The sequence below is a fragment of the Helicoverpa armigera genome, chromosome 18 (assembly GCF_030705265.1).
Source record: "Helicoverpa armigera isolate CAAS_96S chromosome 18, ASM3070526v1, whole genome shotgun sequence".
Lineage (NCBI taxonomy): Eukaryota > Metazoa > Arthropoda > Insecta > Lepidoptera > Noctuidae > Helicoverpa > Helicoverpa armigera.
In genome coordinates, this window is record NC_087137.1 from 7256360 (window position 1) to 7277688 (window position 21329).

The following is a 21329-nucleotide window of genomic DNA, read 5'->3' on the forward strand; positions in this document are numbered from 1 at the left end:
AATATTTACTAACAAATTGGCACATCAATATTGATACCTACTATTTATTCATTTACCTATTGTTACTACGTTCCACACCTATGTAATAAATATTATGTAACTATTAGTAGGAATATTATTTCAGCTTATTCACCGTCTTAGATCTCATCTTCAATATTTTAATATCGTTCCGATGTCAGTCGTTACTCTAAGTTCGATATCTCGTATTATGTGCCTTTCTATAATCGATTAGATATTCGAATTGCTGATATTATCGATATATTATTCATCATTCGCCTTCAAGAATGTATACTGGTAAAGGTATACTGTGATAGGAATATTTTTATTGAATTATTTATTTCTCCATTTTAGTCTCATATTCATCAGTCGTAATATCAGGTGTATAAAAAGACATTTTTATATAATGATTTTACTGATTAACATCATTGATATATTTTATTTTTATATATCTATTTAGAATTACATAGATTAAAGCATTTAATGAAACATGTATCATCTTCGATGCGTCGTTGCCATGATATCTACTTTATATATTTTAAATTTATATATAAAAAAATTACATGCAATTTATAATTATATCAATAAAATGTTTATATATTTTTTTTATTAATTTTAATTCTGATATTGAAAAGCTGTTTAGTATCAAACTTTTTCGCCGTTGACTAAGGATGGTTAGGGACGGGACACAATGTCGCTAGTGTTGTTTTTTTTTCAGTTTTTGAAATAAAACGATTAATTTCGAGCACTATATGTATGCCAGTGAACCCAGATAGCGTGTTCAATTAATTTCTCATAGTGCCGTCTACACGCTAGGCGTGTCCGAGCAAAATTAGAAAATTGCCATGTGAAATCTCACAATTCAATTACCAAAGGCGCTAAGTTTTAAATGTCGTTATCAGGATAGTTTCGAAGATACATTTAAGCTATTGTTTTCAATCCCATTTACGAAATAACCAGATTGTAAAAATTGATTGGGCCTATAACGTATGGTGGGATCTTTAATTGCAGGAAATATATTTCTGGTCATTCCGATATTTTGAACACGATGGATTTTTTGCGAATTGTCTTTTAAAAGATGTATGATTGATGATCATAGGTTAGTAGTAATAGATTTAGGTATAGGATTATGTCATACCAATTATTTTGATATTTTGAAAGTGATAATTTATTAACCTCGATTTGATCGATGCCAATTCATTTTAAATGGGTTGTCATTGATTGTATTCATCTCTGATTATATCTATATTTTTATTTCTTATAATATTTTTGGGAGCCGGATTATTAAATTTGACATTTCAAAATCGAAAATAAAAGCCTAAAAACGTTTAAGAAAAATTCAAAATATTAAACACAATATTTAATTGAAGGTAGAATTGGATGTGCATTGTGCAACTTTAAAATGTTCGCTTTTTTTGAGAAACTCGTAATCTTAAGCAACCATTGCTACTATTACTTATAAATTAAGGGCAAGATACCTATTATACTACAAAAAATAAAATATTTACTATTTCATAAATAAATGGGATAATAAGTACCATGAATGAAAATAAATATAATAACTCAAAACATGGAATTACAATAAATATATTTAAACAACTAAAGTTATATAAAATCGTATGAATCTTCTGAGAAGAGAGCTCGTCGTCAACCGGCCTTCATCCACCTGTCTATGGAGTACTCCAAAGCTGCCATCCATCTACACAAGAAAAAATAATTTTCAATATTGTAGGTAAATATTAATACAATAAATTAAACTACTGTTGGTAATCTACACCCTTCCTGAGTAACATAAGCTATATTACATCCCGGTACAGGCCTCAGTAGTGTGAGACCGCGGGAAATTGGCTAGTTATTAATATAAAAACAAATGTATTTCCGTAGTATAGCTTCTTCTATCTTCGTAGTTAGTACGTCAGCAAATGATTTAATCCGCGTACCACTCCCATTTTAAAAGTCGGTCTCTGTCCGTCTATGTCCGTCTCCAGGGTACCTATCTTCAGCTATCTATGTATGAAATTTCAATCCAATAGGTTCTGCTGTTTTAGAGTGACTGCTTAAAATAGTCAGAGTTGCTTTCACATAAAAAAATGAAATCATTTTTCTTTTTCTTTAATTTATTACTTTATTTACGCCTTGCGACACTAGCTGGAATTAGGGCTGTATGATCCCATCTTCAAATGACTGATGTATCTAACCTATCTGGCCATAAAAGCCCTTACAGACTTTTGGACTGGGAAATTCCAATCGAAATTACCGATCTGGCAGAGCTTTTACAAATTAAGAAAGGTCTCTTTCGTTAATCAAATGATCGACTTGCAGATTTTTACGATTCAGAGACTGTAATTCTTCACAGAGTGGATTTTAATTGCGTTTACTGACGTCACACCTTTAAATAATGGTTGAACTTAATGTTTGAAGAATATATTGTATACATAAACTTACAAGAAAATCGTTAATATCCAATGTTTTCTCATGTTTACTGGTTTGGAGACACAGCTAATAGGAATCACCTATTCGTGATTGGTCGATCTAAGCTCAAGAGAAGTTCAATAAATCTCACAGTTGAGAAATAGAGGAACACGCTAAATAGGGGTTTTGTAGGTCAAAATAATTAGAGCTTATAAATTACACATTTTTCATATTCTAGTTCTTAAAAAGCTACAAAAAATTATAGAGTCGAACGACTTAACAACCAGTAAATGCCTAAGGCCAGACCTAACGAAGCTTTATGAAACATCACCTTTATTTTTATCGATACCAAATCGATATGATTTCTTTTATTTGACTACTCTATGTTATTAATTTCTTACTCTATAGACTTTGAGTATTGTGCCTATCATTATCGAGCATGTTATTATACTGTAGATAAAAGAAAAAAAAAGAGGTGTTACAAATCGTAATACCAATTATGGTTTCATTTTAACAAGGAAGGTAAAAGAAGGTCCAATTTGTTAGACTTAGGTATTACATAAGATAATCTAGGAGAGAGAGCTCAAAGTATTTGAATATCCTATCGCGAATTTAAACACAAAGTGAATTACATTGTCACCAAAACCTTTTATTTTATTGTCATGAGGGATTTGATGATAACATAAAAATATGTATTTAGGTACCTATAGATTATGGACAAAATTTATTCAGATTAAAGTAAATTCCGTGATATGTGTTTGCCTAAAACTGCCCAAAACTATATATATAGTTGGCGCTCAGGGGGTAGACCAAAATTCAGTAGTGGGCAAAAATGGACTGATAATTTTGATTACATTGTATTAAAATATGGTCCGATATGATCAAGATGAATGATAAAGATTATTGACTCACCGTTTCCTATCCATTTCAGATTCCGTGTGGAAATAAAAGTGTCTCTGCTTAGGTTCTGTGGGCATCACCTCGAAGGCGTATTTCTTGCCGCCCGGGGCACATGTCTGTATTCTGTAGCCGTGTAAGCAGGCCATACCTTTGGAAGAAAAATTAATGATCATTACTGTGTGATAAATATTTTTTTTCTTTAAGAATAAAGCAGCAGCATGTTATGTTCTCTTCTCTCGTCCTCTTTCTCACGACAATATGTTTTCTATTCTTCTCATATACATGAAGAAGATAGATTGGGTTAGATATAAAAAATAAATAAAAGAAAATCTAATACTAAACTACAAAAGTCCCCTCTATTGCTGTCGACTGCACTGGAAGTGTGCCTAAGAGACTGGCAGCATTGTCAGATTTTTAACATATGGCTTTACATTATGACAAGTTAAGAATAAGAATAACATTATTTGTTAGAAAACGCTTCAATGGTACGGTGGCGGTGTTAGTAAATAATTTTATTTATTTGGTAAAATAACTTACCAAAAGCATTTTTGCTGTTGCCATCATTGTAGAAGTAGAGGCAAGCGTCTTTGAGCACACAATACCGTTTGGCCCAAGACTTCCATTTGGACCCCAGCTTCATGAGATAACCGAAGCAATCGGGTCTAGGGATCGAAGATGGAGGAAGTTTCATATTCCTCATTGTCACTTCTAACCAGCCATCGCGCTGTAAAAAAAAAGAAAAAACCTTTCAGTGGGAGTCCTTTCAGTGGGAACCTTTCAGGACTCGTATACCAAAAGAAATTATACTTACTACAGTTACTAGTGCAACAATTAATGCAAGAAAAGCATATTAGTAATATAATGCTTAACAATATTACCTACAAAGATTCATTACTATATTCCCGATGGATAAACAGAGAAACATTGAAATTGATTATAGCGCCATCTATAAATTAAACTCGGAACTAAGATGACTTATCATTAGACTATTCACAACTTTTGATCACACCGCATTGTGGACCAGCTATGTGAAGTAGAAGCCTACGTAATTAATTTCCTATTTTAATACTGTATCTACGAATATTACATATTTCAATATAACTAAAATAATATCACAAACCTGATTACTAGCATCAATAGCATGAGCGAGTACCGCGCGCCATCTAGCGGCCGCCTCCGCAGTGTCCGCGGCCAGCTGTAGCCTCACTCCCCCGCCGCGGTGCAGTCGGAACCCGTGAGGCCTGCCTGCGTCCTCTTCCGTCAGTTGGTAGTTCACGAGCATTAGGGCTCCCACGGGATGAATGCTCTGTGGAAGTTCGGGTATTGGATCATAGATGGCGTTGTTAAGAGTATTTTGATAATATTCAAGATGTTAAAAATAAAAATTTACAATGCTTAAAAATAAATAACTATGTACCTAATAAATTAAAATAATATAACAATGATGACGTAGGATATTCATACAATGTGCAATGAACGTTTTCTTTCAAATACCTACAAGGAATGACCTTATTAATCTGATTAGTTAGTGATTCTTATTTAAAAAAAAGGATAGCTATTTATAAAAATTAAGACGAATGACTAAAGTATAACTTACAGAATCTGTTTTATAATAATACAGACAGTTGTCCCTTTTGAGGACGAACCACCGTCGTGTCCAGCGAGGGGGATGATGAGGTCTGACAGGAGCTGCTCGCCAGAGATACCCTGAGTATAGTGCAGCTGGTCCCCCTTCATGAGCTAGAGAAGCTACCACCTCACAGGTTCTAGCCACCTGTAGAAGTGAAAAAGTTTTATTGAATAGATGTACACAGTTGAATTTGATTGATCAGATGCAGAAAATGCGGCCGTACGTTGTTCTCTCTAACTTGAATGGTGGTGATAAATGAGCATTTGTAGACAATACCTACAGGGTCACAACGCTATACAAGAAGGAGAAACATTACGAAAACACTGTCAGTTAACTTGACTTCAAAAAGGCCAAAATTCTTTTTCAAAGTTACTAAATACCTAAATACTCAAAACTACATAAGGTCTCTCTCAGGTCAAACAGGGCTAGTATACACGAGATTTTTTTGTTGCTGGATAATCTACAAGTATTTCAAATAGGTTAAAAGATGAGCTCAACCTAAATTTTACAGTTATTAAGGACAGCAAAAATAAAATAAATCAACCTACAATCTTTGGAGTGGGCAATAAACTAGATGTATTTACGATCTTGGGTGTAAATCTGAATATTAAATTAGCAACAAACTTTAAACACAAAAATGGGTTACGATCTGGTATGACTGATTTGATTGATGTAACGGATGGACGGTCATCATCGTTAGCATTAAAAGTCTTTATTGCTTGTTAGGTAAATGTTCTAGCTATTTTATTATTGGTTTTAGGTAATATATTGGTAATGAGTTCATTCAGTACATGATCGATGTTTTTTTAAGCTCTTTTTTGTGTCGAAAGATCTGATTAATTTGAAACAGACTTGTGTATGTTATGGAACTCACCTCTAATTCAAGTATTTCTGATCCAGAATGCGCAATCTTCACCACTTCCGAGTGAGTCTTATCTAAGACATTGATTCCTGCAAATAAATTGATGAACATTATGCACGGGGATAAATCATACGAGTGGATTTAGTGGGTAATAAATTTTCCAATTGAAACGAAAATGCATCTGGGATTTGAATGTTTGTGCATGAAGCTCATTTTGTTTACAATATTAATAATTTGCAAGAGACGTTGTTTATTGCTTATTTACTTCGATTGGACATTCATTACGTTTTACAGTTATGTTTGAATCTGTTGACAATTTAGAATCTCTGTCATTTACTTCAGATAGTAAATTCTATTGAAGTTTATTACCATTAACAGCTATGACAATGTCTCCAACTTCTAAGCCAGAGGTTTCGGCTGGAGTGTCGGGTTCGATCGCTGACACTACTACTGGCTTGCTCCCGTGGATTCGGAAGCCAAACTCTTCATTGCCACGCCTTACAACCACTGTTTTGTCGCTTTCTGAAAAAGTAATTTTAATCCCTTTATTATTTTTGTATCGGATGGATTAATATCATCAATCTTGGATCGACATGAAGCCTCAAAGTCTGCCATAAGCTTATGTCAAATATTTACATCCACAATTTTGGGAAACGCGTAAAACTTTATTAAAACACTCGAAAGCCACGTACAGGGAAAACGTTTTACCAGTTAATCGGCTTTAAAAATATTTGCATTCAATATTTATATGGAATAATAGACTAATAATCGTTTAACAATGGACTTATAGCTTTGCTATACCGTGTATTTTCTTTGCGTCATTCCTGGCCTAATATTTATTTTCTTATCTAAATAGTACAATGATGTCGGCCTAGAGACGGCAATAAACTCGCCGAGATCTGGCCATGACACACATACGTACTCTACATGGTAAGTGCGTATCCGTACAAATATTTGCAAAAGAACTTTCGCTTTTGGCTTATACCCAGGAAAATCATACCGACAAGTTTCATTCATACAATGCATTAGTTAGACAAAATGCAAGTAACATGTGGTAAGCATGTTCTCATTTTGTAGACTTATGGACATGGGGAGTTTTATAGAGTGGCGTATGGTGAATAAAACTCATGATATTTTAAGTGGATTGTTGCTAGGAAGTTGTGAGTAATCAATCTAAATTAGTTAATTCGGTCAGGACTACTGTTAGTAGTTTTATTTTATTTTTGAGAAACTAAAATTTATGTTGGAAGCATCAAATTAATTAACTGCAATAAATAATAATGTGTTAGTTTTATTAGAAAAGCAATACACTTATTATATAGTTTTACCACATGGTTCTGGAGCCACAAGTCTGCTAATTTGACTTTGTCTACACCATAACATCAGCATCAATTTGAGAATTTCTTCTAGTTTCTGTCTCACACTGCCCTTCGAATTCAACATGTCTCTGACTAAAACATAAAATAATGGTAACGAAAAATAAAAGTACTGTTTGAACATCACTCAATACATTAAACAGTTCACGAAAAACTTTACTCACATGAACGTCCCATTCTTCGCGAAAACTCCAACAGTCCGAACTACACTCTTGAACTTTTGAACCGGCGTTTGTCACTATTAACTGTCCGCATGGACTGCATGAAAATTACGTCATAAACGGTCGTCTAGACGAGTTTTGCCATGTAAAATCAATACGAACTAAACATTTGCCGAACGTCAGACGTAAAAATATCATCTGGCCGCAGTAGCGTGTCGTCAACAACTGAATACTGACGTTCAAATATGCTACGAGAATTAATTTTAGTTCGCAACAGTTCAGTCTCTTTTGATTCTGAAACGATTCTGTACCTTTCACTGATTGAAACTAAATTTGATCGCGTGACTCATCCGTGCGGACCATTAGAATTCATAACTTTCATGTCAAGGTCGTTGGAAAAAATATAGAAAATTACACCTATCTATTATGACGACATTGGCAACCAAATATTTTTTCTGTGCCATTGGCAAAGAGAAACTGAAGAATTCAGGGGACATTCTTAAAATAATAGATGATGCTATTTAAACGAAAGAGAACTAGGAATAGTTTAGCACGTCACGCTTCCGAAGTGGAACGTTTAACTATTCGTTAATAGTGACGCAATACGGTACCTGTTTTATAATATCCTACGTGGAATGAAGGGCTTTTTATAGACTGTAATCGCGTTCATGAAACTAGCTTCATGAACGCACGTCAACGTACTCGCACAAAGTAGTATATCTTTTAGTATGCTTTACTTTACAACCGTAATATGGTTTTAAACTTTGTTTCTCTGAACGTGGCTTTCATTTTCGGGACATCCAATTCGTTCAATTTGCTTTTTAGAAAACTAGCATATTATTTTTATACTAGATATGGAAAAAGCAGTTAAAAATGTTTTTCGATATTTAATTTGTAATTCGTTTCCTTAACTTTATGTAACAGAGGCTTTGGCAATTCCCACAATTTTATGAAAACCTAACTACTCTCTTTTCCTTTATTTTAAAGTCTTACCAAAACTATTATCAGCTTGTCGCCTGTTCAGCTCAATGCAAGCTCGTCGATGTACCAGCCTGTGTGTTAGTGCTACGTATCTCTTGTTGAATTCTGATTCTGACTCCGTTGGATCCTCTTGACCAGCATCAGATCCAGTGTCTAATACATCTGTTAAAGGAAACATATTAGTTGTAAATGTAACTGATTTAGTAGCTGGGTATTTGGAAGTAATTTTCTTAAGCTTGGCTATGTGTATGTTTTGTAGGTATGGTTGTTGTGTAGTATGTTAGTTCATCATCTTTATATGTTATCAAGACGTGATGTACATTGGGTAAATTAATAGCTGATACTCAATTAGTGTTAGGAATTTTGGTCCATATAATTGAAGCAATACAGCACATACTTATTTCTTTGCAAAATAGTCATGACGATAGATTGATGTAATCCGTATTTCAAGGTTTCTGTTTCTTTTTTTCAAATGAAGTCATCGAGCACAATTTTTGTTTTTATGCCACGATCAGATGATTGCTCCGAATCGTGTTGACAACGGCTATTTTTAGATTTTTAATGAAAAAGCTATTCATGCAGAACGTGATTTAGTATAATTTTCTGTCTAACTGTTTTTCCTGCTTATTTAGACCAATGGATTTGAAGTTCGCTATCTTCATCATCTTTTGTGTTTGTAATATAACATGTTTTTTGTGTATTACCTGGAGGAATCCTAGTCCAATGATCGTTGTTCTCTGATAGCATGATCCAGTTACCACACCACCATGGGGCAGCATAGATTCCTTTCTCATCACGACCTCCTTCGGCACCTTCAGAGCTTCCAGAACATTCTTCATGTTCTGTGAAAATAATTAACTTTTGAGCAATCGACTGAGGCAAAGGCCATACAATACCGGTTTAATACAATAAAATGTATATCTGATCATTTATCAATCCATTGTACATGATTGAACTGCTCTCAGTTACGCTTATAGGTGAATTTTATCAATCAGGTTACAGATGAAACCGAGGAAAAACCTAGTGGTTAAAATTGCTGACATGATGTAACTACACAAAAATGCGCGATACGAATCTCTTCGGAAGTTCCTCGACGCGTCGGGTGATCTGTTTATTTCTACGATGCCACTTCGCTATGTTGATACAATCAGTCCATTTTAACCAATTAGTTTTTGTAGAAATACTCAGAGTTTATATACATATTAACGTATTTAATTTAATGTGAGTAGGTACGACACACTCTGTATATACTCTAATTTTAAAAGTCTCAAATCTCACTGACCATCAGGATCCACGCTTGCACTAGATCCACCAAGTTTGTCCAAACTGTTTCCCGCAGATCTTGCTATACGCGTATCTTGAGTTTTTTCACCCGATGCGTACTCTTCTTTACCTCTTTCTTCAGACTGTTGAAAAATAATATCAAATGTTATTAAATCTTGAACGAATAAAACTATTTCGAAAAAAAAACAATATTCATAAATTTTGATTCCTGCTGTCATCTAAATGACAATTGTAATTTTGTTGTTGCAGTCGTTGCGTTTAAAATAGAAATGGATTTTCTGAAATATTTCGGTGTCATTTTCATATTAAGTGTCAACATTGCATTACATTCTTGTGTTACTGATAACTTCGATGATATTTTAAACCCGACTTCGTCAACACATGCTGTAAGATCGGCAAAGGATAAAGGATCCACGTTTGCCGAGCCAGATGATAAATGGTTAGTCAACGCCTTGCAAGACATTGCTTACTATCTGCGCAATCATAAATTCAACGAATGGGATCGAAGATTTTACTTAGATAAACCAAGTACAATTCCCATTGGATTTTATCATGCTTTTCCTGAACCAAGTTTACAGGCTCTTCATTGGAGAGTTCATCAAAACTGCTACAAGAATTTTTATGAATGCGTGAAATATTTATTCAGTGTGATAGAGACTTCACCGTTTACGAGAACTGACGACATAATTACGACGTTAAATAAAAAGGAAATAACGAATGAAACATCGATTAAAGAATTGGATGAAAATTGTAAAAATGCTTTGTTGTACACAGAGAAAAGTGGTCTTCCGTTTGATACAGCGATTGAAAAATTCCAATGGCGTACGTCGGCATCTTATTACATGTGTTGGTATACAATGTTAGGAATGCCTGCATTATCTATGCTAGGAGAAACTTGTGACAATTTCGCGAATTGTTTGGACTCGACATATGGGAATAGAAATCGTGATCCTCGTTCTGATGATAAATTTTCTTTCGCTTGTGCTATGTACAGCTTTTGTCCTGACCCGTGTTGTCCATTAAAGCATGTCACTAATGTGTCCCAGTGCTTTGATAGTGAAAGCAATCCTTGTTATATTGAGAATGCTAAAAGTACAGATCCCAAACATCGAGAATGTAGGTTTGATCGCAAAGACAACCAGAATTTCGATGACATCGTTGAAAATAAGTGGAATGTTTCTTGTTATTGCAAAGACACAGGGTTTGAATGGAAATCTCAGTTTGGAATGTGTGTAGACACTAACGAATGTGTAACTGACCAACACAATTGTGATAACGTTACTGAAAATTGTATTAATCTGCCTGGAACATTTCAATGTATTTGCAAATGGGGTTATGCATTTGATAGTCATGAAAATAAATGTAAACCAAAAAATGTATTATATACTACAAAATCAGAAAAGAATGTCAGTGATGAAGGTTTTTTTGATAATCTTGTTTGTTTTTTGGAATATATCGGATTTTGAAGAATAGACCATCGTACCTTGGCTCGAACATCCTGTCGATTCCGATAGTAATGTCTGGATTTGTCTTCAGAACGATATCTTTTGTCTAGCTTCTTGTACAAGCGAGCTCCACTTGCGTGTTTCTTGGTTGAGGCGCAAGAGGGAGAATCGGCAAAACCAGCGGGCGCTGGTACTATATCAGGCGTTGCATCTGCATAGGATTCCTATAAATAATATGTATATTTATTGTAATTAAGTGAAATATTTATTTTAGCATTGTAAATGTCAATTATAAATATAGTTATTATGTATTATTTCATTTCAAATTATAACACCTTTTATAAAAAAATACCTAAAAATATTGGTTTAGGTGTAATAAAAGAGTCCCTTCGTTGTTTTATGTACTTACATCGGTATGCGAAGTCCTTGAAGCAACACTATCATGTTCGTGAGTAGCAGTAACAATATGAACCTCTTTTCCGCAATGCAAGCAATGTGCTTTTGATTCTCCATCGGCTCCCACTAAACTATGTTCAGTTTGTTCTGAGTAAAATACTGAATCTGATCCCGGTGATACAGAACGTAAAGATTCTGCTGAGGCTGCCTTTGCAAATTTCCCATCTAAAATGATAGAGGAAAATTAGTTATATTATAATTTTTATTTATATTTAAATATTACTGTATCGAGATTTTCTTTCTGTGATTCAAAGACAATAATAATGGGTAGTCAGAAGCTAATAAGTCTGACAATTTCCGTTGGGTTGCCTGGGCAACTGGGTTAAGGAGGTCAGATAGGCAGTTGCTCCTTGTAAAGCACTGGTATTCATCTGCATTCGGTGAAACTGGTAGCCGACCCCAACTTAGTGGGGAAAAGGCTCGGGAGATCATAATGATTTAAAAAAAACTGTTACCTTTGTCTTGTTTTCGATGGTGTCTAGGTGATGAAGTGGGACTCTTAACGTATCGCAGCGGAGTCAATCGAGACCCTGCACTGGTCAGAGTTCTAGTTGTTTCTATATCTTCGGCTTCCAAAGAGCTTAAGCAAGGGACTGTGGGAATTGATTGCTTTCTTCTTGGCAAGCTACCGGGCAGTGATATGCTTTCGTTTGAGCCGCTTTTTCTTCTCGGCCTAAAAATTTAAACATTATTAATGTATGAAAAATCATTTCAAAAGTTGCAGTAATTATTTAAAACATTCGTTTACCTGTACACCGCATGGTTGCTACCTGAGGTAGGAGATTTAGCATTGTTCGAGTTGCTAGCAGTTTTTCTTCGCGGACTGTCACGTAAACGCCTATGTTTTCTTGGAGATATATTGCCGTTACTTGTACCTAGTAAAAAAGATTAGCTGTTAGTAAATTGTTCAGAATAAAACTTTATTTCGACGTACCTATTAAGAATATTATTACCTTCCTTCCTATATTGCTCACTAGAATCATCTGATGTCGGTATGTTTAGGTGTAATTTCATGTTAGACCCCATAGTTTCTCTCCTCTCATAATGAGTTGGTCTATAGCCATGATTATTACCATCAACAATTTTACTTTGAGTAGGACTTTTGGGTTTTAACTTCGTTCGTTTAACGTATCTTTCTCTCTCAACAGGGCGTTTTGTTTCTGTATCTTTATCTTTCGATACCTTGTCTTTTATTGATTTTTCAATATCAACTGGTTCTCTCGGCGAAGATTGAACGCTCTTAGCCTTGTCTGCAAAATGAGTTTTCTTTTTCCTCGTTTCAGGTGGTTTATCTTCCATGGGAGACTTAATATTAGAAGGTTTGAAAGTACTTCGTTCAGATTTTTGACTAACACTATCTGGTTCTTTTGTCTTTTTACCCCAATCATCTTGTGAAGTAGATACAGAATCATCGTAGGATTTAGAAAATTCTAGAGTAAAAGCTTTCTTTTTTCTTCGTTTCTCGTCTGCTAACCATGATTTGGGTCTAGTCGATGATTTATACCTTTGTGAATGTTTATATGTTAAACCACCATCATCATCATCCTCAACCGGACTTTCATAGTAACCCGATGAAGAATAGTGTACACTTCGTTCATCGTCGGATAAGGAACCCTGTAAAAATACATTAAATATATTTATTTATTGGTAAAGGAACACCAACAGCTTCCATGGATAAATTAACAAAAATAGTAGGTTGCTACGAGTAAAGGGCTAACACAATTTTAAATTACAGGTGACGCAACATTCACAAACAAATGTGATGTAACGAGTTAATTTTGCCACGATGGTTGTATATTTATTGTAATACCTACCATCATTTTTGGAGGTGGTGGTTCCTTGGGACGAATGGCAGCTGTTACTGTGTCATCCTTTCCATTACTATCGCTACGTTCCGGGAGCTCTGCAATCTTTTCAGTAGGTGTTTTATCATCAACAGTTTCAGTAACATTAGGATTTGATCCACCTATACTATAACTTCCACTTGAACTACTTTTTCCACTAATTGTGCCACGCATAGTCTAAAATGAGTACGAAATATTATGAACTTTATTGATTTACACGATAATTTAACTCTTATAAATAAAATAATGATTTTAACGGCTACCGACGTACCTTGGATACTTTTGGTAAATCTTCCTTTAATTTAATATCAGTCTTTTCTCTCTTGATGTGTTCAATGGTCGGAGTGATATTGGCTTTGACTTCAATTTTTTCCATAGAAACTCTAGGTAACCTATCAGGCAAGGGCAGTGGGGGTGATGCAAGGTCTGGGACAATAAAGTCATCACTGATTTCTAATGGTGGGGAGAAACTTGGGACGATCAAATCTTCAGCTAATTGTTCTGTGCGAGTTGATGAATAGAGACTTGAAGCACTTTCAAAAGAGGACCCCTCTTGTGTTTTGTTATTTTCTGGATCTAAAAGCAAAAGGGTTTTGTAAGAAAGTAACGAGATACTTCTCATCGCACGTTTGAAATACTTACTTTGGTTTTGATTTTTGCTATTACTTTTTTTAGAGCTATCAGAATTGGCTGTTACATAGTCTTCGGTAGTTGTTGTACTTTCTGATACATCTGTGGTATTTATTTTACCCGAGTCAGTTCTGGCCAAACTTGTTTCACTGCTAGCTGTTTTAGCTAGTGCTGGTGGCTCAGATGGTGACTCTATTATCTGACTAGGTATCGTGCCATTAGGTTCTTTTTGTTGTGCTTTCTTTTGCAAATCTCTTCTTCTAGATGGACTAAGTGCTCTTTCTCGCTTTTTATTTATGAAACTTGGCGTTCTTTTAAATGGAACGTCAGCCAAATCCAGGCTTGGGTGGGTAATAGCAATGGCAGGTGTGTGATTTACTTTTGGAGGTGCAATCGGGGAAATAGATTTTGAGATAGTTGGTTGCTTCGTAATGGGCAGTGAAATGTTTGGGACAACTGCAGGTGGCGACAACGATGCTCGAGCCTGTGAACTAGAACTCGATGTGTCTAGTTTATTTCTGGGTGATGTTGGTGACTGGCTCTGTAAAAATGATTTTGATATGCTAAAATGCTCATGTAAAGGGGTCTACACACCAAAGCCGCTGACCCGGCGGCACAGCCCGGCGGCACGACTGCCGCGGCATGTGGTGTTCTAGTAATTGTCAAATACTCTATGAAAGCCGGCGGCATGATTGTACAAAATACGGCCGGCGGGTTGGGCCGCCGGGCTGTGCCGCCGGCATCAGCGGCTTTGGTGTGTAGACACCTTTACAGTACAACATATCGAAGAGAATAATATTAATCTGTACCTGAGAAGCATCAAATTCTTCGTCCAAAGCATCTGTATCTAAAGATGACCGCTGTTGATGTTGCAATAGCAGCAGTTGTTTTCTTCTGGAAGTTGGAGTTAACAGCGCTAAAGCTCCGGGAGAAGCAGCCAAAGAACTAAGATCTGATGAACTAAAAAATGTATGAAACAAATCATCAAATCAAATTCCTAAATATTCAAAGATTAATGAAGTATTTATATTATATTTACTAATTTATTTACCTTATCACAGTCCCATTTTCTGTACCTGAATCGACTTGCAATACTGTTGTTTGAGATTCGTTCCACATACCATCCGAATGGTCCCTGTAATAAGAAGGACTACAAATGTATGTTTTTAATGTACGGTTTATTATTTAACAATTAAATATTCGTTTTCTACCTACCTGCTTTGATCCACAGTTAAAGATTCATTTGAGGCGCAAGGTGAAACTTTGTCTAGAGGTGTAAGAATAGTAGTGACAGTGTTAGAAATAACCGCTCGTTTCACTTTTGGGTCAACATCAACTTCGACTGTTACTGGTTCCGGTGATCCTGGACTTGATCTTGCAGTACTGTAATAAATAACAAATAGGTACAATTATACCCGAAATGAATGTAGTCGCGGGGACATAATTTTTCACGAAAGACCCTTATGAGCTTTGAGAATTGGAAAATTGGCACGATAACACGAAGATGCTTTATGCAAAATCTTGCAAACTCAACAGTGCTTAACTATAGCTATGTTTCAAGATGCTTTGCTAATATTTGCTAAACAAACAGTTTAAAGCTAATTGTGATGCGTGCATACCTGCTCTCAGGAATTTCGTCCTTGTCAACTATTATTTCTGTCTTTTCTTCAAAACTTACGCTTCGATTTCTAAATGGTTCATGCTTGTAACTAATGTATTTTTCATGAAAATCTTCATATGGTGCATTTCCATCTGAAGAACTATGGAAAGAAATATGAATGAGAGCTGATAGAAGCATAGCATTTAAAATTGAAGCCACAAGACTAACGGCAGTTATCGAATGTTGGAGAATAGAAAGAGAATGCTGTTGAAAGACCTATATCCAGAGAATGGTATTTGTGGATGTTATGTGCAATGAGCCTAGTTCCTATAGTGTTTTAATAATAATCTATGTACAAACAGTAAAAAGTATACTACATTTTATTTACCTGAATGATCCATCTGGTTCAAAACCGAAGATACCTTCGTCTTTTATAGGAGTTTGACTGTAATTTTGACCAACATACTGCGTATACATTGCTTCTCTTTCTCGATCTTCTCGCGTCATATTTTCTTGACTTGTAGACATGACTATGGGAGCATCTTTTATACCATCACCATTTGATTGTAGTTCAGTTTTTCTTCTGAAATTTCACGCAAAATGCACTTAGTATTAATATTAAATATGATTTATGAGAATTTTTGTCTAGTAAATTGGTGCAGTATTTGTTAGAACCACATCTTTTGCGTAACTATCCTTTTGTATGTTGAGACAAGATACTTACACATCTAATAGAATTTCACCCTCTGATAAAGTTTTCTGCAACATTCTTCTATTTTTCCTTCGCAGCGTTGTAAATGGTATAGCTTCATCATCAGGTCTTGGCTCAAAATCAATTATAATTTCTCTTTCATTCTTTTCACTATCATCAGTTGTTGTAGCCGAAGTTTCAGTAGAAGGCTCTGATTGGAACGTAGAAGTTTTTGAAAATGGGTGCGATGAATTTACTGTTTTTTGAGAAGCATCGCTAGTACTCTTGGAAAGAATAGACCTTAGTGATTTGTCACCTTTGCTCTGCTTAGCGATTTCTTGCTGAAGGTATTCCAAGTTTCTTCGGTTTAACGCCATGCTTTTTTCAATATTTTCGATGTCATCGTCTATAGTATCATCTCTATCACTCTCGTGGATAAATTGGAAGTTTTGTTGAAAGTATTCCTGAGCTTGTCTCTGCAACGCGCTCAGTTCAGAAGATTTGTCGATTTGTGATGAAGAAGCGACAGATTTGACTGATGAAGTTGTGACGTCATCTGAATCTCCTCTTTGCAGTGGAGACGAGGGTATCATCATAGCTGTTGGAGATCGAGGAGATCTAGGCGGTTCCTCTGACTGGGTTCTGTGAAGTTTTTCATGGTCACTAGTGATGAAACTGGAAATATTGTAGAATAATTCCATGAAAATAAAAAAATGAAAAACACTACACTAAGGTACAAAGTAAGAAAAAAAAGAGAATTCAGGTTGTCTACATATTTCTGGTAACATATCTTACCTTTCTACAGTGGTGGCGATGTCACTAGGTGAATCGCGACCAGCTAGTCTGTCACCACCCACTTCAGAGAATGACTTCGTTAGTCTTCGAACCCCAACAGTATACCCATTCGTTTGTACGCCTGCTGCCACCATTTTAACCTGGAACAAAAAAATATATATAATAGAATGTAATTACATAATCCGTATATTGAGCATTTTAAGATTTGTATATATAAACTACTAACTGTTTTTCCACGGTTTTACTCGCGTCCCGTAGGAACTACTTCCCGTACTCGAATACAATGTAGCTTATGTAACTCAGAGATAGTCAATCTTCCCGACAGTGAAAGAATTTTTCAAATCGGTTTAGTAGTCTCAGAGCCATTATGGTAATAAACAATAAAATATAGAAAAGAGATATTTTTGTAATATATAGAGTTTTGAGATATATTTGATATATAGTCTTAGGTGATCTTCACACTGCCCCGCATCACGCTGCATCTTGCGTGTCGACGCATCTACGCGCGTTCCTGCGGGAGTGCAGATCTGCATCATCGTGCGGGTTTTTCGCGCACTCACGCGCGTAGGTGCGTTTAGTAGATTCACGCACGGCGGCTTCCATTTTCAAATATACACATTCATCCCATTCAAAATCATGCGCGTCACTGCGGGATTCAGTGTGCCATACCTTGCGTTTCGCCCCGCACCTACGCGCGGGGGTGCGTGTTTCTCCGCATGTATGTGCGTGATCCGCATGAACGCGCGTGGATGCATTTTCAGTGTGTTGGACTATGCGTGTTTTCCATACAAACGGAGATATTTACAAGCAGCGGAAAAAAACGCATCCACGCACTACGCTGCATCATGCGGGGCAGTGTGATAATCGCCTTAGAGTAATTTAAATACATAAATCTGGTATTTAAACTTTGAAACTTACCCTTTTGATAGTTCTAGGGCTCAACGATAAATAATTTGGCGGCAACGGCTTTCTACCTAAACATACTTCTGTCTGCGTAGCTTGAGTTCTCATAACTCCTTTCTTAATTGAATCTGGAAAATAAATACAATTATCATTATGACTCACGCATGACTCACGGAGGAAGAATATATGAGCGGAGATGCCATAAGGCAGGTAGGTCAGGCTCCTTCATCTAGTCAAAAAGTACGGGGGCATGACCAAAACAAAATGATTAGTTAGACTGAACTAACGAAACGTTCGGGTTTTCTGAGACATCTTTCAATGGGCGGGTTCAAAAAAGGGCGGAGACAGTAACGTTTCTTGTCTCCCGAGCATCGCTTCTTTCTTCGATTTTCCTTTATGACATCTTCGCTAGTCATTTGTTTTTTCCACGGTAGGTTCTAAATCTAGTACTTACCTAATACTACTACTTTAGGTTGCTCCGTCTGCGTGGGCCGCTGCACGGGAGGGGGCTGGTGGGAGGGGTGCGGCGTTATAGGCGGGGGATAATGAATCGGCGCCGGCGCAGCTTGCGTCATAAACTGCGGGTATGGCGGGAACGGTTGGAACATCACTGGCAGCGTTGAATAGGGCTTCGGTTCTGGCTGTAAATGTAAAAAAAATTGGTTAAGAAGTTGTCATTGTGTTGGTCCGCATTGATCAAAAGATTGATGATTAAGTGTCATTCATATTGTTATGAATTGATGGTCTGAGATTTTCTTAGTATGGTCTTGCAAACATGTTCACTTTTCCCTTTTGTTTTAACGTATTTCGTCTTTTATTCTATAACTAGCTATTCCCCGCGGGTGCACCCGCGTCCTGAGTAAGTTGTTTTCTTTAAAAAAAGTGTTCTATGTTCATTCTAGTACCACCAATAAATATGTGTAGGTACAAAGTTTCATGATGTTCGGTTGAGTAGTTTTTGCGTAAAAGCGTAGCTAACAAACGGACTTTTGTATTTGTAATATTAGTAGGATTCGGTCTCTTCTTAAAAATGATAAATAACCTTTTTCTTTTTTTAACGACGTCAAAAATCATCAAATCATCCCTCCCGCTGTGGGTTAGCAGCGGTGAGGGAGTGTCATAGGCCTTTTATGTAATAGGGCCGCCCGCGGTATCTCTTTCGAACAACCCGCAGATGATTATAAATAACCTTACCTTAACAACACGTCCATCAATGAGCCTTTCGCAGTCTCTCCTGAAACGGTTGCCACTGACTGCGGCCGGCATCACTGAATCGTCAAACGTGGTCAAAGTGTGGGAGCGAGCGAAGGATACATGCTTTGTTCTGAAAAAGTACAAATAAATGGTTGAAAGTTGAGTTTGAGGTACTATTTTTGTTTTTCGTTTCGGCATGGTAAGTTCCAAGTTTATGTGATTCATATTTTATCTCTTTTAGCAGCTTTAAGTTTATTTTTACAATTTCATCGAAACTTATAAAATTAACCCTAACATGATGAATAGTTGAAAGTAGAGGTAGGTACGCTCAGTACTGGTATTGTTAAAAGTAGAAAATAAGAGCTAGGTTACTCTAGATAAAAACAATAAACAATAATTTGTGATTATAATGAGCTTTCAATTCATATTCAATTTCGTAATATAACGTTTACATTTGACAAGACCAACTATCTCCAAGCCGTCCGTAATTTGTTGCTCCACAAAAAATAATAAGATCCCGAATTTATATAAGACATTCAACAGCACTTTGTTATACTATATCACTCAATTTATTTTCCGCATTTATGAGAAAAAATAAATCATCGCGTTTAAGAAAAACGTTATTATATTTCCTAACTCTCTTATATTTTTGAAGGGAAACTTATTTAATATAAGAAGGTAGGCATATATGTATAGTCATCCTGTCGTCTCACACATAAATATCATAAACTAAGTTATTAAGACATAAATATAGGAAGTTTTCGCAAGATTTTTTCCAGGTTTCTGGAACATACCACGTTTTTCGCATTCATATCTAGTTTAGCCTTATATCTGATATAAATATACATTTTAGTAACGTTCCCCGCAGCACTTACTCACCGTTGGTATAATTTGATACAGTCATGTCAGAATAACATCATAAAGCTATATCAACAACACTTTAAGGCTGTTCGCCTTATCCAATTTTTTTTTAATGAGAAAAATAGAATACACTAATAACAATATAAACCAACGCATACGTCCTACAAAAAGTTGTTCAGAACATCCTAGTAAGAACGTAAAAAGTATGTCCTACATTTCATTCATTTTCACGTGTTCCGCCTTTATCTCATAGATCTTCAACAAGAGAGAGATTCTCAACAAGATCTAAAAGGAATTTGACATTTTCCATTTGTGTCAAAATGCCTATGACAAAATGTTATCTATTTGTATTGAAATTAATTCACTCGAATTTGTCCAGATAGCGTCATGATTGTACCTATTCACTTTCGACCAGAATCTAATACATTGGAAGCATCTGAGCGAGTATTGAGGCTCAATAGAAACTGCACAAAGGATGTATCGGACTCAATATGCATGAGGTAGATGGATATCTATTATGTTTGGGATTGAAACAATATTTGGCAGGTGATAATGCTTAAAGCAAGCAATGGTGCAGAATGATAATACTAGTTACAATTAAATCTAAATAATTTACGTTAGTTAAATATTTCGATACCTTGCCTAATAGTTATTATTATTTTCTTGTATTTTTTAAATTGCGTGAACACATGCTAACAGTAGACCCGCTCTGACGAGTTCACATTTCTGTTTTAGCAATTGTTCGCGAACAATTTTATTTTGATGGAATCAAATCGCCGAGAAGTTTTAAAATCGAAGGGCTTGTACTTTAAAGGGGTTAAAGATGTCAACAGCCTTACTACAAAAACTTAAACATCTGTTAAACACTTGTCTAAAAAATGTGTGTCTGCAAAACGGACCTTATTTCAACGTCATAATCTAAAGTTTTTGAGACAAGTGTTCAATAGACGTTTAAAAGTTTTTGAATTACGACGGTAAGAGTTTAAACACAATATGTTCTTTAGAGGAATGATATTTCAATATCGATATTAATAGTACAATAAATACTATTATTACCTGTGGGGCGGTATGGTGAGAGGGGGTGGCGGGGGCGGCGGCGGTATGGGCGTGTGAGCGGGGCATCTGAAAATATAATATTACCAGGAAATAATATATGTGAATTTTGGTCAAAAAGTAAGCCAATTTTCAAATATTTCCTAAAATTTTCTGGTGTAATATTTACTGAGCTAAAATTGGAGGTAGGATTTTATTAATATAATCTGGATGATCTTATCGAAATAAAAGAAAAACATAATGATTGTTTTAGG

The 21329-nt window shown here is 35.7% G+C and overlaps 2 protein-coding genes across 6 annotated transcripts in view; one reads left to right on the top strand and one right to left on the bottom strand.

Moving 5' to 3' along the window:
- Nucleotides 1-1536: 1536 nt before the first annotated feature.
- The window catches only part of LOC110379233 (uncharacterized protein), a 236875-nt gene continuing 217082 nt past the window's right edge, over nt 1537-21329 (bottom strand). For 2 of the 5 annotated variants that reach the window (XM_064039215.1, XM_064039218.1), the window contains exons 8-36: nt 21079-21144; nt 19162-19291; nt 18422-18608; nt 17983-18095; nt 17065-17204; nt 16303-16944; nt 15967-16161; nt 15598-15738; nt 15194-15361; nt 15030-15128; nt 14788-14938; nt 13991-14519; nt 13620-13924; nt 13319-13525; nt 12458-13118; nt 12253-12379; nt 11960-12177; nt 11458-11669; nt 11087-11272; nt 9602-9725; nt 9024-9161; nt 8332-8481; nt 6171-6323; nt 5814-5890; nt 4907-5083; nt 4430-4615; nt 3847-4033; nt 3322-3457; nt 1537-1696 (exon numbers count right to left, since the gene is read on the bottom strand). In XM_064039215.1, coding sequence (XP_063895285.1) covers nt 1645-1696; nt 3322-3457; nt 3847-4033; nt 4430-4615; nt 4907-5083; nt 5814-5890; nt 6171-6323; nt 8332-8481; nt 9024-9161; nt 9602-9725; nt 11087-11272; nt 11458-11669; nt 11960-12177; nt 12253-12379; nt 12458-13118; nt 13319-13525; nt 13620-13924; nt 13991-14519; nt 14788-14938; nt 15030-15128; nt 15194-15361; nt 15598-15738; nt 15967-16161; nt 16303-16944; nt 17065-17204; nt 17983-18095; nt 18422-18608; nt 19162-19291; nt 21079-21144 — 5857 coding nt within the window. In that variant the 3' untranslated portion in view covers nt 1537-1644. The remainder of the gene's footprint in view (nt 1697-3321; nt 3458-3846; nt 4034-4429; nt 4616-4906; nt 5084-5813; nt 5891-6170; nt 6324-8331; nt 8482-9023; nt 9162-9601; nt 9726-11086; nt 11273-11457; nt 11670-11959; nt 12178-12252; nt 12380-12457; nt 13119-13318; nt 13526-13619; nt 13925-13990; nt 14520-14787; nt 14939-15029; nt 15129-15193; nt 15362-15597; nt 15739-15966; nt 16162-16302; nt 16945-17064; nt 17205-17982; nt 18096-18421; nt 18609-19161; nt 19292-21078; nt 21145-21329) is intronic. The other 3 variants (XM_064039216.1, XM_049850990.2, XM_064039217.1) reach the window with 3 other exon arrangements.
- Nucleotides 9873-11069, top strand: LOC135118120 (uncharacterized). Its single transcript, XM_064039245.1, has one exon. The coding sequence runs from the start codon at nt 9873-9875 to the stop codon at nt 11067-11069; it is 1197 nt and encodes a 398-aa protein (XP_063895315.1).